The sequence below is a fragment of the Cnephaeus nilssonii genome (genome assembly GCF_951640355.1).
Source record: "Cnephaeus nilssonii genome assembly, chromosome: 1".
In the NCBI taxonomy this organism is placed as follows: Eukaryota; Metazoa; Chordata; class Mammalia; order Chiroptera; family Vespertilionidae; genus Cnephaeus; species Cnephaeus nilssonii.
In genome coordinates, this window is record NC_137072.1 from 113,950,886 (window position 1) to 113,966,006 (window position 15,121).

The 15,121-nt window shown below is 46.3% G+C and overlaps 1 protein-coding gene across 1 annotated transcript in view; it reads left to right on the forward strand.

Annotated features, from left to right (window-relative positions):
• Positions 1-792: 792 nt before the first annotated feature.
• CLNK (cytokine dependent hematopoietic cell linker) overlaps positions 793-15,121 on the forward strand; it is a gene marked incomplete at both ends in the record, with an annotated part of 122,837 nt that continues 108,508 nt past the window's right edge. The window contains one exon of the mRNA XM_079765249.1: positions 793-884. Coding sequence (XP_079621375.1) covers positions 793-884 — 92 coding nt within the window. The remainder of the gene's footprint in view (positions 885-15,121) is intronic.

The window sequence follows — 15,121 nt, forward strand, 5'->3', positions numbered from 1 at the left end:
TGAGACTCTGCTTTCTCCAATGGGCAATAGTAATAATGACACCAGCTTGGAAGCCTATGTGGTGATTAGATCATGCACTCACGCAAAGTGCCTAGAATAATGTCTAGCATACACTGAGAATTTAATTTATGTTAATCTCCAAGCCCCTTCTGGGGAAAAAGTGTGAGCAAAGCAGTAAACTCATGTTTAAGGGATATGCATTCATTGGTAAACCAGCTATCATTTCTGTGAATAAAGAATTAAAGGAGTCCAAGCATGCTGAGCAGAAATCGTAGGGGAAAACTCTGCCTGCATTTACCTATCACCTCCACCTCTGTGATTCCCAAAGAACTTAGCAGGAATGCAACAAAGCTCGGCCAGGACATATGCCCACAATCAGGAGCCATGCTAGGCTCAGGATGGCACCTTACCTCTGCCCTATGAGCTGTACACTGAGTCCTGGGCTAACCCATGTTGGGGTCGGGCTTGCTGTAGGGTGTATTAGGGGAGTTGGGTCAGGAAGTGAGAGGCCCTTGAAGATCCTTCCTGGAGAGAATGGACCTCTATGGGAACAGCCCCACCTGCTATCGTTCCCCATATATGACCAGGTGTGTTTGAATGTCCATCTTTTCTGTATGAATGTTACTCAGCAACATATGTTAGATTTGTCCAGGAGGCTACTTCTCAGCAGGCATGAATGTGTCCAAGGCACAGCAGGCACCCAGCTGAAATTGAGCACATCTGAAACCCAGCAGAGGATACAACTTCAACTCATGCCAAGATTCCCCTTTCAGAAGGAAAAGTGCTGGCATGATGCAGGAGACCACAGCTGACTGGGGAGGCTCAGATGTGTTTCCTGAAGGAGATGTGAGACAAAAGGAGAAGGAAAAGGCAATTAGTGTAAGGTGAGCCCCTCTCAGGGGGCTGGAACCACCCTGCCCTGGGCACCAATAGGAACAGGTGCTAAACTATAATAAATCAGAAAGGCTAGTGCTAAAACAGACAACTGGGATGTGGACAGTATTGCTTGTTTTGGGGGGGGTGAACATGTGTACGTTGACCAGTGCAACCCCAGGTCTTGACACCGTTCCAAGACCAGCTGTGTGATGGGAGCCTGAACTTGGTCATCACCACCCACTGAAAGGATGAATCCAAACACCACACCCTGTCACAATGCTTCCTAAGAGCGGCAATTTTATTACCTGCATTTGTTTTGTTTTAAAAATTGCAAAAGAAAACTGAAGCAAGAGCAAGAATAGCAGGAAAGTGGTGAAGTTGGGTCAGGCTTTGCCATCTCTCTTTCTCTCTCTCTCTCTCTCTCTCTCTCTCTCTCTCTCTCTCTATCCTCCAACACATTGTCTCAGTTTTAGAGAGAGGAGTTGAATTAAAAAATAAATCTGTTTCTGCCTAGAAAGTTTATTCATGAGACATCAGTTTCTCTGGGGGACCTCTCTAGACTGTTTTGGCCATTTCTTGTGAGTCTATAATTATTTCAAAATAAAATGTTTAAAAATAAGAAGATAATTTTTAAAGGATGGATAAAAACTTCAGTTTCTCCTTCTGTGCATTAAATTCATGGAAGTTGAAAAAATATTTGAAGATCTGTTTGAGTGGGTTCCAGGTAGTTAACCTGTGGTTACACCCATATCTTCTTACCTATCTGTGTTTGCAAGACCATTTTAGCATTTCATGCACTGAAAAATGCTATGAGGTTAGCGGCATCACCCTCTTTAGTGAAGGTGAAAAATGAATCGGTTAAGTTGGGGTGTATTACGGAATTCAAGATCAATTTATGTAAAACTAGAGTGGCGAGGACCAGAGAGGACAGCAAGCACCTGCAAGAACTTGTGCCAGCTTAAATGAACCAGGGTGAAGGCGGAGAGAAATTAAAATGCACTGAGCACCTAATACACGCCCCAAACATTGCAACATGTCTTTATTTACAGTATGTTGTTCATTTCTTGGACTATATCTAAAATATAAATATGACTATCCCTTGATCACAGAATGGAAACAAGTTGAAAAAGAAATCAAAACTTGCCCAAGGTCACATAACTAAGAATTAATACAACAGGAACCCCAGGTCCTCCTCATAACACCTGATGGATCTGGTCCATGTGTCTTGGGGCGAGGGGGACCCCAGGAAACCACTGGCAACATCAAGTCCCAAGATGTTAGCATTATGTGTGCATGTGAAATGAGTCTAGCGAAACCCACCTTTTTTGTATGAATGTTACTCAGCAATCTGTTCTAGTGTGTTCTAGAAATTGTGAAGTGCCCCATAAGGACACTGTGTGTCTTTAAGGACACCCCTTGAATAGGGAGCCCTCGGCCTCCTACGGCTTCATTTACTGCCTTTCAACTCGAGAAGAGGAAGTCCCACCGAGCATAGGTCACACCGCTGAAGGTCTGTGGCTGAATTTCACAGGAAACCAAGCCTAAAACAGGCCAGGGAGGAGCCTCCTGCTGAAGGACACGGCTTAGCATTGAGAATAATTCCACCCACGGCCTCACGGATCACCAGCTCCTGCAGCCTCCGAGATGTCCCCTCAGCCCCCCACACAGGAGACCGACATCTCAGCCTGGAGCCTTTCACACTCCCCGCGCTGCTCAGGTAAACGAAGTAGGCCAGCTCCATCCGAGTGGTCACCTCCTGTCGTATGCGATCATTAGGAAAGAGCTGACACCAAGCAAAGGGGTTTTTCTAGCGGGGAACGCTGTGCCTTCTATAAAGCATCGAACAGCATTAAAAAGGCCAGCTCTCTTTACTCAGTGTTTAGAAATGCCTTCATTCTGTTGGAAGACTCAAGGTATCTCCCCATAAAACATTAAAAGAATAAATGTTTTCAACCTTCTCCTTCTGGAGCTGGGACCCCTGACTGTTTGCTACAAAAGCCTGAAGGCCAGGCTGGTGGCTGACTTTCTCGGCTGACCTCTATTAGGACAGCCCCCTAGAAAGGCAGCCTCAACTCAAAGTAGGTCATTGAAAGTAGATGTTGACTCAAGGAGCTCCTGTGGATATATGGGGATTTTTTTTTTAACTTTTCTAAATTGAAATAGCTTTCTTTCTGCCTCGGTGTGACTTTAGAATGGGGCAGAGCATGCTTCCACCCACAGGGATGAGAGCCCGAGTGTGAGTAAAGTTGGGGTAACATGCCCACCTCCAAGGGTGCCAAGAGGCATCTCCGCCAGGTGTTTCTTGGAGATGGTAAACTAGAGTGAGATAGAAAAGAGAAGGCGTGTCATCAAAGTATCTATACTTTATATGCCCATACTCTGCATGGAATTTATTAATACAGGTAAGTGTATGAATATTTTCTTTTCATAATCTCATTAGAGAGTAGTCATAATCCACAGTTATGCAGCCAGGTAGAATCTACAGAGCCTTTGGACACAGTTTCTTATTTGATGATCTTAACAACTTAAATGAAGTTGGCAGGGCACTATCAGGTCATTTAGAAGATGTTGAAACTGAGGCTCAGACAAGTTCAGGATGGACAGACAGCATGGAGAAATGGAAAGAGAGGAGGCTTTGAGACCAGTCAAAACTGAGTAGGGATGTAGTGTGTGACTTAATTGTGTGTCTGTCCAAGTGGCTGAAACCTCTCTGAGCTTTGGCTGGTGCTGGGGGAATGGGAAGGGGGCGGGCTGGTGCTGTAACTTGGAACTGGGTAGAATGACCCATTTGGTGGGTTGAGAGTGAATACAGTGTCTGTATGCACAGGGAGTGTCTGACAAGGAGGAGACCCTGAGGAAATGGATGAATGGTAGCCGTGCAGTGTTGTTGCCAAGGTCACACTGTAAGCAGCTAAGCTGGATCTGGAAGGATCTCTTTGGGAACATTGCCACATAAAGCAATCATACCCACCAGCACTGGCACTCGCCAAGGTCTGCCGCAACCTGAGTTCTGGAGAGCTGCTCCAGGCTATGCCTACCCCTCCTGGCATCGAAGAGACAGAATGGTCAGAGGGGTTAAGTTATTAAGCAGAGATAAGTATTTGAATCTAAATTGGATTTAAGATTTTTTTAACAGATTGAGCCAAAATCTAGTGATCTTACAAAGTAAGTTATCAATAAGACTGAGACACATCAGGTTATATTGGTCAAGTATAAGTACTTAATAATAATTTAAAAAAACATTTTGGACAGCAACCATCATAGGAATATTTTTATGGGTTTGGGGTTCTTTTGTTTGTTTGTTTGTAGTTCTGTGGACAGAATACATTGAGAATCATCACCATGATGACTCGGCTTTTTTTTAAATATATTTTATTGATTTTTACAGAGAGGAAGGGAGAGGGATAGAGAGTTAGAAACATCGATGAGAGAGAAACATTGATCAGCTGCTTCCTGCACACCCCCTACTGGGAATGTGCCCACAACCAAGGTACATGCCTTTGACTGGAATCGAACCTGAGACCCTTCAGTCCACAGGCCGATGCTCTACCCACTGAGCCAAACCAGTTAGGGCGACTCAACTTAATTTTAATCAAGTCCTCCAAATAGCAATGACGGATAGGTTGTCATTTGAGTGCCTGATATGTGCTAGACAATGAATACTCATTGCCTCTCATTTTTTAAGTAGGCATGCTTGTTCTTACTCTATAGAAGAGGATACTGAGGGTCAGAGAGACTCCATGCATTGTCCATTTCACAGTGAACGAGAGGGAAAGCCAGAAAGGAGAGCTACGTCTACAAAATTCAAGTTTTTGCTCTTTCTTTTAAACTAACCAGCATTCTAGGACTCCCAGATACACCATAAACAATATGTCTGTGAGTTTGGATTTTGTAGTTCACTGGTGATGTGAATTAAAACACAGTTTCCCAAACACCTAAGCATGAGAAATGATCCATCCTTAAGGGGCACTTTATATAAACATTTGCCATAAAAATAAGATGAACCAAAAGGTCTGGAAACAATATGGAAATTGAATATCCATGTGTTTGAGGGCACAGCCCTCCTTGTGGTGGGTCTCAGTTAAATTTGGTGTCAGATAAAGATGAAAAGTAGCAAATAACCTGGCTCAACCTCAGCCTCTGAGGGGCTCTTGCCTTTGTGGAGTCCTCAAGGACCCACATTCAGTCATCAGCTTTGCAGACTCAGAAGGCTGATTTCATCCCAGGCACTCAGAGTGGATGGGACCCTGGGGTACTGTCTCATTCTGGCATTCTGACCCATATACCCATGTTCTGTGACTCTGCTTAAGTATTAAATGCATATACTCAATGTTCCCTCCCAGGGGGCAAATCAATGCAGGAAAACAAATATAGCGTGGTGAGCACTGTCAGAGCTGTGTGGTTACAATAGCTGAATTTGCCAAGCTGTCCATGGTCTGATGTCTTGATAAGCACCTGGGAACCAGTCTGCCCCATGACTACTTATGGATGGACATTCCTACATCATGTCCCCCTGACTCCTGGGCAAGTCTAGGGGTGTGCTGGCTGACCAGCTCCAGTTCCCTGGGCATTCCCAGAGAGCACCTCCACACTCTCCTTACCCCAAACTCTACTTCCTTTCCCAAGCTCTTTCTCCTACACCTTTACACCCGGTCTGAGAAATAGATACCTGGGTTGGAATTCAGACTGTTGGATAATTTTAGGAAAGTTGTTTAACTTTTCAGAACCTCAAGCTATCCTTTATAAAATGGACTTGCAATACTTACTTTCTGGATCTGTGGTGAGAAATCAGGTGCCTATTATACTGCATAGTCTAGTGTCTGGCAATTGTTAAGTGCAATGTAAATGTTAAGGGCAATGTATCATTTTTAGCTCAATTATCATGAGTTTATTTTACCGTCAGACAAACCATCATTAGTTTCTTTGGTCTTTTGTCCCTTTCTAAGAATGTTGACCTTGCCGAAACCGGTTTGGCTCAGTGGATAGAGCGTTGGCCTGCGGACTGAAGGGTCCCAGGTTCGATTCCCGTCAAGGGCATGTATCTTGGTTGTGGGCACATCCCCAGTAGGGGGTGTGCAGGAGGCAGCTGATCGGTGTTTCTCTCTCATCAATGTTTCTAGCTCTCTATCTCTCTCCCTTCCTCTCTGTAAAAAATCAATATAATATATTTTTTTTTAAAATGTTGACCTCAAGTAGTCCTATTTTGAGGTGGTTCTACAGAAATCGAATTTCATCTTTTTTGTATTTATTTTAATCATTTATCCATCAAAGCCTTAGTAGTATCTCACAACTCCCCTATTGTACCAATCTCTGAAAATATTCAAATTTAATAAAAAATGATAAAGAAATTTTTTTATAATGCTTTCCTCACCAATTTTATATCCTCAGTGTCCTTCGTGGTACTGACACGTAGGAATTGTTCAATAACTACCTATTAAACTATACTTGCATAACAGTTTGGTCTTCAAGGGAAGATGCCTGTGTCCCCATTTTCAGACGAGAGATACTCGAGTTGTACCATGCAGCAGCCTTCCTGGGCCTAAAGTTCTGTCTCCCGCACATCTAGGGGAGTGTTAAAAGAATAATAGAAAGGGCAAAGAAAGAGTTAATTATTAGGGGGAATTTAAATTCAGAAATTAAATTCTAAATGCACTTGAAGCTACAAATTAGGTGATGATCTCATCTGAATCCATACTGTGCGTTTGTTCACCAGACAGACTTGGCTCAAGGGACTCTCACTGAACAAAATGAGGAAATTGTTTAATACTGAAAAATCTGAGTCACTTGGATTGTTGCCTTACAGTGAAATAAAATTAAACAGGATGTCCTACATAGCTTCTGGCGTTCAGTAAATGGCATCATCATTATTATTATTATTATTATTATTATTATCATTAAGTATTGCTCTTAGCCCAGTCTTAGTCTATTCTTGGTTAGATTACCTGACTTCTCATCTGCTGTCTTTGGATTTTAAGTATCTCTCAGACTTCTTTGAGACCTTTCTTATCATGAAATAGCTCCTTAGAAAATGACTAGAATACAGCAGGTGCTTAGTAAATGTTTGAAGAATGATAGTGCATTCACAATTGAGCCTGTGGTGTTTGAGAGGTAGGGCTGGCCTGTAAGTTGTGGCATGCATATGTGTGTGTGGATATATATATATATATATATATATATATATATATATATATATATCCCTGAATCTCAGTTTGTTTGCTTATATCTTTATACTAGAGGCCCGGTGTACGAGATTCATGCACTGGTGGGGGGCGGCGTCCTTCAGCCCAGCCTGTGCACTCTCGCAGCCTGGGAGCCCTTGGGGGATGTCCAACTGATGGCTTAGGCTGCCGCAGAGGCAGGAGAGGCTACAGCCACCGCCTCTGCACTCGCCAGCCATGAGCCATGAGCCCAGGTTCTGGCTGAGCAGCGCTCCCCCTGTGGGAGCACACTGACCACCAGGGGGCAGCTCCTGAGTTGAGCATCGCCCCCTTGTGGTCAGTGTGCATCATAGTGACTAGTCGACTGGTCGTCTGGTCATTCTGCCATTGGGTCACTGGGCTTTTATTATATAGGATCTTTCTTTTCCCAAATTGTGCCTTAGTATTGCCCCAAGGCATGAGTCAGTCAATGGAGACAGAGGCCATCACAGTTGGGGATGCTATGCCTCTAGACCTGTCAGTGCCCAGCCCCCAAATGAAACAAGGGGCAAGATAAAGAGCTAAACTTAAAATTTTTTTTAATTAAAAAAAAAAAAACAAGGAAATGTCTAATGAGGCTCTTGATAATCTCTCTTTTTTTGTTAAGGTCTCATTTTATTTGAACATTAAAGCAACTTTAATGATAAGAGAACAGAAAGAAGGGAGAAAGGAAAGAGCAAGAGGAAAATTAAGGAAAAAAAGGAGGGAGGGCAGAGTGGAGGAAGGAAGATGAGAAAATAAAGAGTGAATGAGAAAAATAGGATAAAGAGACTATTTACTACAAAATGGAATTAGAGGGGAGAGGGGAAAAAAAATCTTACCACAGAAGGAAGGGAACCCTGTCTGTGAAAGAGAAACCGAGAGGCTTTTGGAAACAAAAAGCCCAGGAGAAATCAATTCCAAAACTAGATTTGTCGGTTCATGAGGGTTCTTCAAAATAAAAAGTGAATGTGCTTTGCCCTGAGATACTTAAGGGAACTTGTTACCAAGACAGTTGCAAAATCTTTTTTTATTTTAAAAAAAAAATGCTGATACACAAGAGCAGGAAAGTGAGGGGAGCAGTCTCTCTTATTCCTCAAAAAAAAAAAAATCTATAGCAATCCATTTGACTTTAAATGCCTCCATTCATTGGAAATCCAATAAAATTAAATGTTACATTTAATTCAATTTAGCTGATTGCCCTGACCACGGTATAGAATTAGAAATCCAATCAGCATATATCTTTTTCTAAGTAGGGGCATCTCTAAAATGTAACTTTCTCATTTTTGAAATGAAAATGGAAGAAAATTTCCCTAAGATTGTGAGCCAATTAATAAACAGCTGCATCTGAGAAATCTTGGTTTAGTCAAAGTTCATACATGGGTTTCTCTCTCTCTCTCTCTCTCTCTCTCTCTCTCTCTCTCTCTCTCTCTCTCTCTCTCCCTCCCTCCCTCCCTCCCCACACATCCCTCCCCAACCCTCATCCCCAAATATGCACACATTACTCCCTCAACTCCAAATAACACCCATCACTTTCAGAATACTGGATGTGATTGAGCAGAGATAATCAGATGCACGCTGGATGTATTTTATATTCAGCTTTTTCCTTGTTTTCCTGTTTTAATGAGGAGAAGCACCAGCCCTCATTCAGGCCTTTTCCTCCAGCCTTGACCCAGTTTAAACAGCACAGCTGCCCCTGACCTTCTGGGCTGACTTTCATACTCTCTCCAGCAACCAATAGTTTGCTCCCAGTGATTCCCCATCTCTATTCCATTTCGTCATCAAAATTGGAAGGATGGTGCCTAAACTCTGACATAGACAGAGGCTAGCATTTTTATAAGCTTTATCTTCAAGGAATATGTGAGAAATGTTTGAGAGCCAAAACATTTCTTTGCTGTAAAAGCATTGTTTTTCCTTCATGAAATGTCAATTTTGGATCAGGTGGAATGCAGGAGAAATGTCTATGAACAAATCTCTCTTTGTACACTCACTTAGAGTGCCAGGGATCTCCCAGGGGAGAACAGGACTTCCCCAGGACAAGGAAGAAACCACCGAATCCATTGCTTTATGTAGTCCCACTTGTTTAGTGAGCTTATGATACTACTAGAGACCCGATGCATGAAGATTTGTGCAAGAATGGGCCTTCCTTCACCTGGCTGCTGGCACCACCTTCGCTCTGGTCGGAGCCACCTTTCCGCTCCTGCCTGGAGCTGCCTTTCCATCCTGCCCAACCCCCGGCCGCTTGGCACCTGTGTATGCAAATTAACCCACTTAGTTGAGTTAATTTGCATACTCACTCCTGATTGGCTGGTGGATGTTGTGAAGGTACAGTCAATTAGCATGTTACTCTTTTATTAGGTAGATAAGGGTATAATTAGTCCCGGATTAAGACCCACGCCCAAATCCAATCTATTGATAAAACACATCTTTTTCTCCTGACACAAGCACTAAGTCCCCAGGCGGGTTCACGCTCTTTGGAAATTGTAAGGATGTTCCTCATCTGTAGCACCTGTTTCTTTTATTTTAGTTTTCTGAAATATTTGTTTTAACCATCAAATTCATTGTCTTTCCAAAATGCCTTTCAATCCCAAAGAACTTCGTTAGCTAATCAAACATAATCAGTTATCTGGCATTGATGATTGGGGCAGGAACCCCTTTACTGCCAGGCCCCCAGCAGTGCTGTGCACCTCGTTCACAGGGCCCCCTTTCTACTTAGAGGGCAATGCCTGAGCCTTCTAGGGAGGCAACCGAAGACAGAGCAGTGTTTCTCCAACTGGGGTTCATTTTGGAAGCCCAACAAACTGCAGCTTCTTTGGAGACTGTAAGTCCCATGGGAATTCTATTATTTAAATGAAAGCATGGATTTCTAAGTCAAACAAAATGAATTATGAACATATCCTGCCTCTGCTGCCCATACTATAGAACCTGGTATACAGTTCGGCAATTTTTACGCCCAGGTTGGCATTTATGATTCAACGTGCATTTGGTGTCTAAGTTGCAATACAGTTGGCATTGTCCCTTGCTGGAGAAATAAACAGGTATCATGACAAGGGGTGGCCTCACCCTGTGGATTCCCAGGGGTTCCTCTGGCACAGCCTCTCCCTGACCATTGGCACCTACAGGCAGGCTTTGTCTCTTTGTGAGGCCCTGAGAACTGTACCAGTGTCCCCACACAGAGCCATGCTGGACAGATCAGTCCCATTTCTACCAAGTGCCCTGCTGTGACTGACAGATGGCACCTGAACGTCCCGTCCACAGCAAAAGCCAAGCTTAGGCTTCAGGGCCGCGGGTAATTAGGAAGGGAAGCTGGGACAATGCCCCGGTTCCTCTAGAAAGCGAATGTGAAAACACGATGAGATTCCCCCATGAGGGGGCTCTGTAGCCTCACCAGTCCCTGAGTCAAGGCAACCACAGCAAGCTCCCGACAGTGCCCTTTGACCTCAGACAGTCTCCAGATCCAGAAGCCCTTGGAGAAAGATCTACAGGCCTGGGGGCTCCTCAGCCTGGAGTCCCACCCCCTTCCATGATCAGAGCCCAGCTAGCGGTCAGGGTTACTTCTAACACACTTGGTAGAGGAGCTGAGAGGAACCTCCTCTACTGATCCCACAAGAAGATGCCTGGGTCCCCTCTGGGGGTGGTTGGGGCAGGAACCTTTCTGTAAGACTCCATGCCTGTAACACCTTTAGTTCCACTATTATGTGCAGTTACGTGGTTAGTCTAACTCATTGGTCGGCAAACTCATTAGTCAACAGAGCCAAATATCAACAGTACAACGATTGAAATTTCTTTTGAGAGCCGAAAACCGACTTCTGTGCATGGGCCACGAAGTTTCAATCGCACTGTACGTGCGTGCCCGCACGTGGTATTTTGTGGAAGAGCCACACTCAAGGGGCCAAAGAGCCGCAGTGGCTCGCGAGCCGCGGTTTGCCGACCACTGGTCTAACTCATTACAATCATTTACAGCGCTATGGGGAAAACACTCAAGGCCCATGAAGGCAGAGCATTGCTCTGTGGTCGCTGCATCCCAATATCTGGGCAGTGCCTGGCACGTAGTAGATCCTCAATAAATGTTTGCAGAATACATGAACAAATTCCACCTTGAGGACAGGCGCAGGAGCCTGGGTCTTCCTCACTGGTGGCCTATAGACGAAATTGACAGAATTGGCTGTTTGGTGAGATTAGATGTTCCTACCATCATCTTGGTCATAAATGTTTGGAAGAGGTACATTTTCTTAAAACATTTCATTTAAAATTTGCTCAGAAATAACTCTAAATGTGCGGAGGATTCTTTATGAACAATGGCAGTTCCTGAATTTCTTAGGGTGAGCTTGGAACCCAAAGGCAAATGGAAATGTGGTTATTTGGTACTTTCCCCAAGAATGAGAAGATGTCAGCGAGTGGAACTGGATAGACAGATGGACAGGACTGACGCTCTCATGTCCGCTTCTGTCTGCCCCACTGCCCGTTAGAATACCTGGGACATTAGAAAAGTATCAATACCTGGGCTCCTCCCCAGAACAACAGAGTCAAACTTCCTGGGATGCCAGTACTTTGTAAAGCTCCGCAGGTCACTCCAAAGGGCAGACAGATGTGAGAACCCGTGCTTACCCACCGGTGGTTCTGAACAGCAAATTAGGGCTTATCATTTCCTGAGACTGAAACCTGAAAGTGATATAGGGCACTTCACTCATCTTAAAGTTCAAGTGAATGTTAATCACAATTGCTCTGTATCTCGGATAATTTATGTTCTCATGTCCTCCTCAGGTTAGCTGTTGTATTGCGCCCATTTTACAGATAAGCAAACTGAGGCTCAGAGTGGGTAGAGAGTTGTCCAAACACATAACAAAATCACGTCCGGGCCAATGGTTTGCAGCACCAGCTTATTCTACACGAGATGCAGAGCAGGTTCCTTAAGGTCACTTTGGTTTTGTATGAAGAATGACAGCAGGGATTCTATGGGGTTCCTGTGGCAGGGGCGGGGGACGCATGACAGGCATTCAGGTTCATTCCATTTTCTGTGTTAATAACACACGTCAGCAAGAGAAGGGCCTTGTCTTTTCGGTGGTCTGTTACCTCCATGAAACCTATGGACCTGAAACCCTGCCTGACCACGCACATCTCAGTCTCGCCGCCTCCTTTACTAAGGGGCTCAGATCAGGTGAGACGGGCTGCGGGGCTCTCGGACGGGTCTTAGTCTGTCCTGAGCAGAGCCGCTTGCCTCGGACAGTGCCACTCATTCTGTCCGGCTGGGGACACCCCCTGGCTGCTCACACTCTATGCGGGTCACTAAGACCCCAAGTTCTGCTCTGTAAATGCCAGAAAAGCTTGGCTCTCTCTGTGAGATTTTAAAATTATTTTTATATGGTAAGATATCCGTTTTGAGCTTGTATTAAAATTTCAAAACACAAGCCTCATAAGCACTGAGGTTCCAGGTCAAACGGTTCCCAAAGATTTCCGTTCAGGACGCCTGCCGTCGCCCCCCCTCACCCCCCCCCACCCCCACCCCAGTCCTGTGTGCCCTCCTTGGGCAGACTCTCCGCAGTTGTGCTCTGTAAGTAAATGAGAGAAGACAGGAAAATGTAAGAAACGGAATAGCATATTTCCAAGTTTTTAAAACCATTTTTTTGTCGCCAAGTATGAAAGGACTGCAGTTTCTTAAATGAAGTTTTTTATGGAAACTTTGAGCTGGAAGAGACCTAGTGGGACCAACCGGCTCATTTTCCAGGTGAAAAAAAAAAGACCCAAGAGTCCCAATGCCTCGTTCAAGGCTGCACGGTGGATGGCAGGGCAGGCAGAAAACGGCTCCCCTGGCCACCTGCCCAGGCCCCTGGTCCAAGGCGGTAAGCCTCGGAGGGGACCGGTCCACCCCTGTGGACCCTCCACTCTGAGCCACTCGCGAGGGGAGCCGTCCATGAGCACAGACATACATCCCCATTCCGATGCCACCTCAACACCAGCTCCTGCTGAGTTTGGCCCAGGGGAGGCAGTAGCAGGGAATTCGGGGGGCGAGGGGGGGGGTATGAGATGGGGATTCTTGTTCCACCCACCGCAGCTCCTTCCCTGCGAGTCCCTGGGCTGAAGCCACCCCCTTCTCCTTCCATCAGCCCTGTCTCTGGGTCCCACTGGCTCCCCTCCCCGCCGCGGGGTGCAGGGGTGGTGACAGCAGGTCTTTGTGTAAATGACATAAAGCTCTTTTGGCTCCTCCCAGGGAGGGTCGCTGCTGCTGACTTGTAGGGTGAACGGGCTCATGATGTCTCCTCTGTGGGCGGACACCAGCCCCCAATAAAATGCAGTGTCCCGTGTGAAACAGTGTGAATGTAACTCCGATAAACATTTCATGGCAAAGTTACACAGTCAGAGGAAATGCATGCCTTCCCTACACGCGCACAGAGCCAGCAGGGCAGGGCTGACGGACCTGCATGCCCGGGGGAGGCGCACAATTGCCCGCCAGGGACACCCAGGCTGGGGTGGGTCTCCCCGCTCCCCGCTCCCCGGGGCAGAAGCGATGCTCGCTGACAGAAAGAGGACAGCCTGTCAGGGAGGAAGGCCCCGCCCCCACCCGCTCCAGAAATAAACCAATTTTCAACCTGGCTGGATTCGCTCTCTGTCTCCTCTGAGCAGGCACCTTATCCCATTTTAACAAGAAGCGACAGGCGCATGTTCGCCAGAATTAGAACATGACGTGTGAGGCCCACTAACGGTTTGCCGTTCTTTCCACAGGCTGAGCTGAGGGTCCCTCTCCTTCGCCCGGTGCCACGAGCTATGAACAGGCAGTAAGTACCTCGGTATCGCTGTGCACCCCAACCTCCTAGTGGGGACAGGAGTCAGATCCTGGACTCAAACTAAGGAAGGATGCTAATGCACCCCCCCAACCATGGGAAGGGCATTTCCAAGGTCAAGGCCGAGCCTGAGAGGCCAGGGTCAAGGATGCGCATGTGGGAGTCAGTGATACCTTGTCCTGTCTCAGCGTGCTTTTTGCGGGCAGGCCACTTGTCCCCAGCACAAGTGTGTGGTTGGGGCAGGGACGAGGTTCCCAGCACCAGCATGCCCCAAGGGTGCCAGAAATATCACCCATCACTTCCCACCCCGTGTGAGGGTAGAACTAAAGGAACAGAGGTCGGCACACAGCAGAGAACCTGGATGCGGCCGCCTCGGGGGCAACCCTCAGAGGAAACCCTCAGAGTGGGTGTGCACTCAGTATAGGATTTCCAATGTGTGCCTGACCTGGCCAAAATCCATCAGCTCCTGTTGTGTATAAATGCCATATGGTAAAACAAACAAACAAAAATCATAGGCCTCCAAGTTGTAAGAAATATTGACAATGTGGGGGGGGGGGGGGACTTTAAATGGAGAAAATCTCGTGTCCTGATTTTAAACTCCATCTGTGGTCTATGCATTTGCTTTGTTTTGCCAACGGAAGGGTAGCGCTGTCACTCTCTGTGCGGAAGGAGAAGCAGAGGGTGCAGGGGAGCATCTAAGCTCCACGCCTCCTCTTAGAGCGGATGGTGCTGGGAAGGCAGCTACCGCTCCGGGTATCGGAGAGTTGCTTTACCCTCCCTCTGGGAAGCAGGGTCTGACCTGGGGAGGAAGGCTGCCAGTTTCTGGGTGGATTCCCAGGCCCAGAAGGACCCTGGTTACGGGGTAACTAGGCAATGCCTGGGTCTCCCGGGTGGACACTGGGCACAGGGTTGATGTCCAGGATGACAGGGAGGCAGCAGCCCCAGCATCAGGCTCAGCACTGAGCTTGGCGCCTCCGCTATAAAGAGGAATGAGAGCTGGCAGGTGTGGCTCAGTGATTTGGATAAAGAAGGGTGGACCTGCCTTTTATCCGGTGGTTCATTTTATCTTGCTTGACCTTGGCGTTGGACATTTCCGTTTGTGACCTATAAAGTTTTATGAGGCGGTTTTACTGCCAAGATTAAACTTAATACTCTGTGCCCTGGAAGTGGTGGAGTGGGCTATGGCACTATGGTCCCTACATGTGATGGCGATGCTGTGTGTCCCGTCACATGTGACACAATTACACTGTGAGAGTCTGTTATTACCTGGGAACGCGGGTTCAGTCAAAG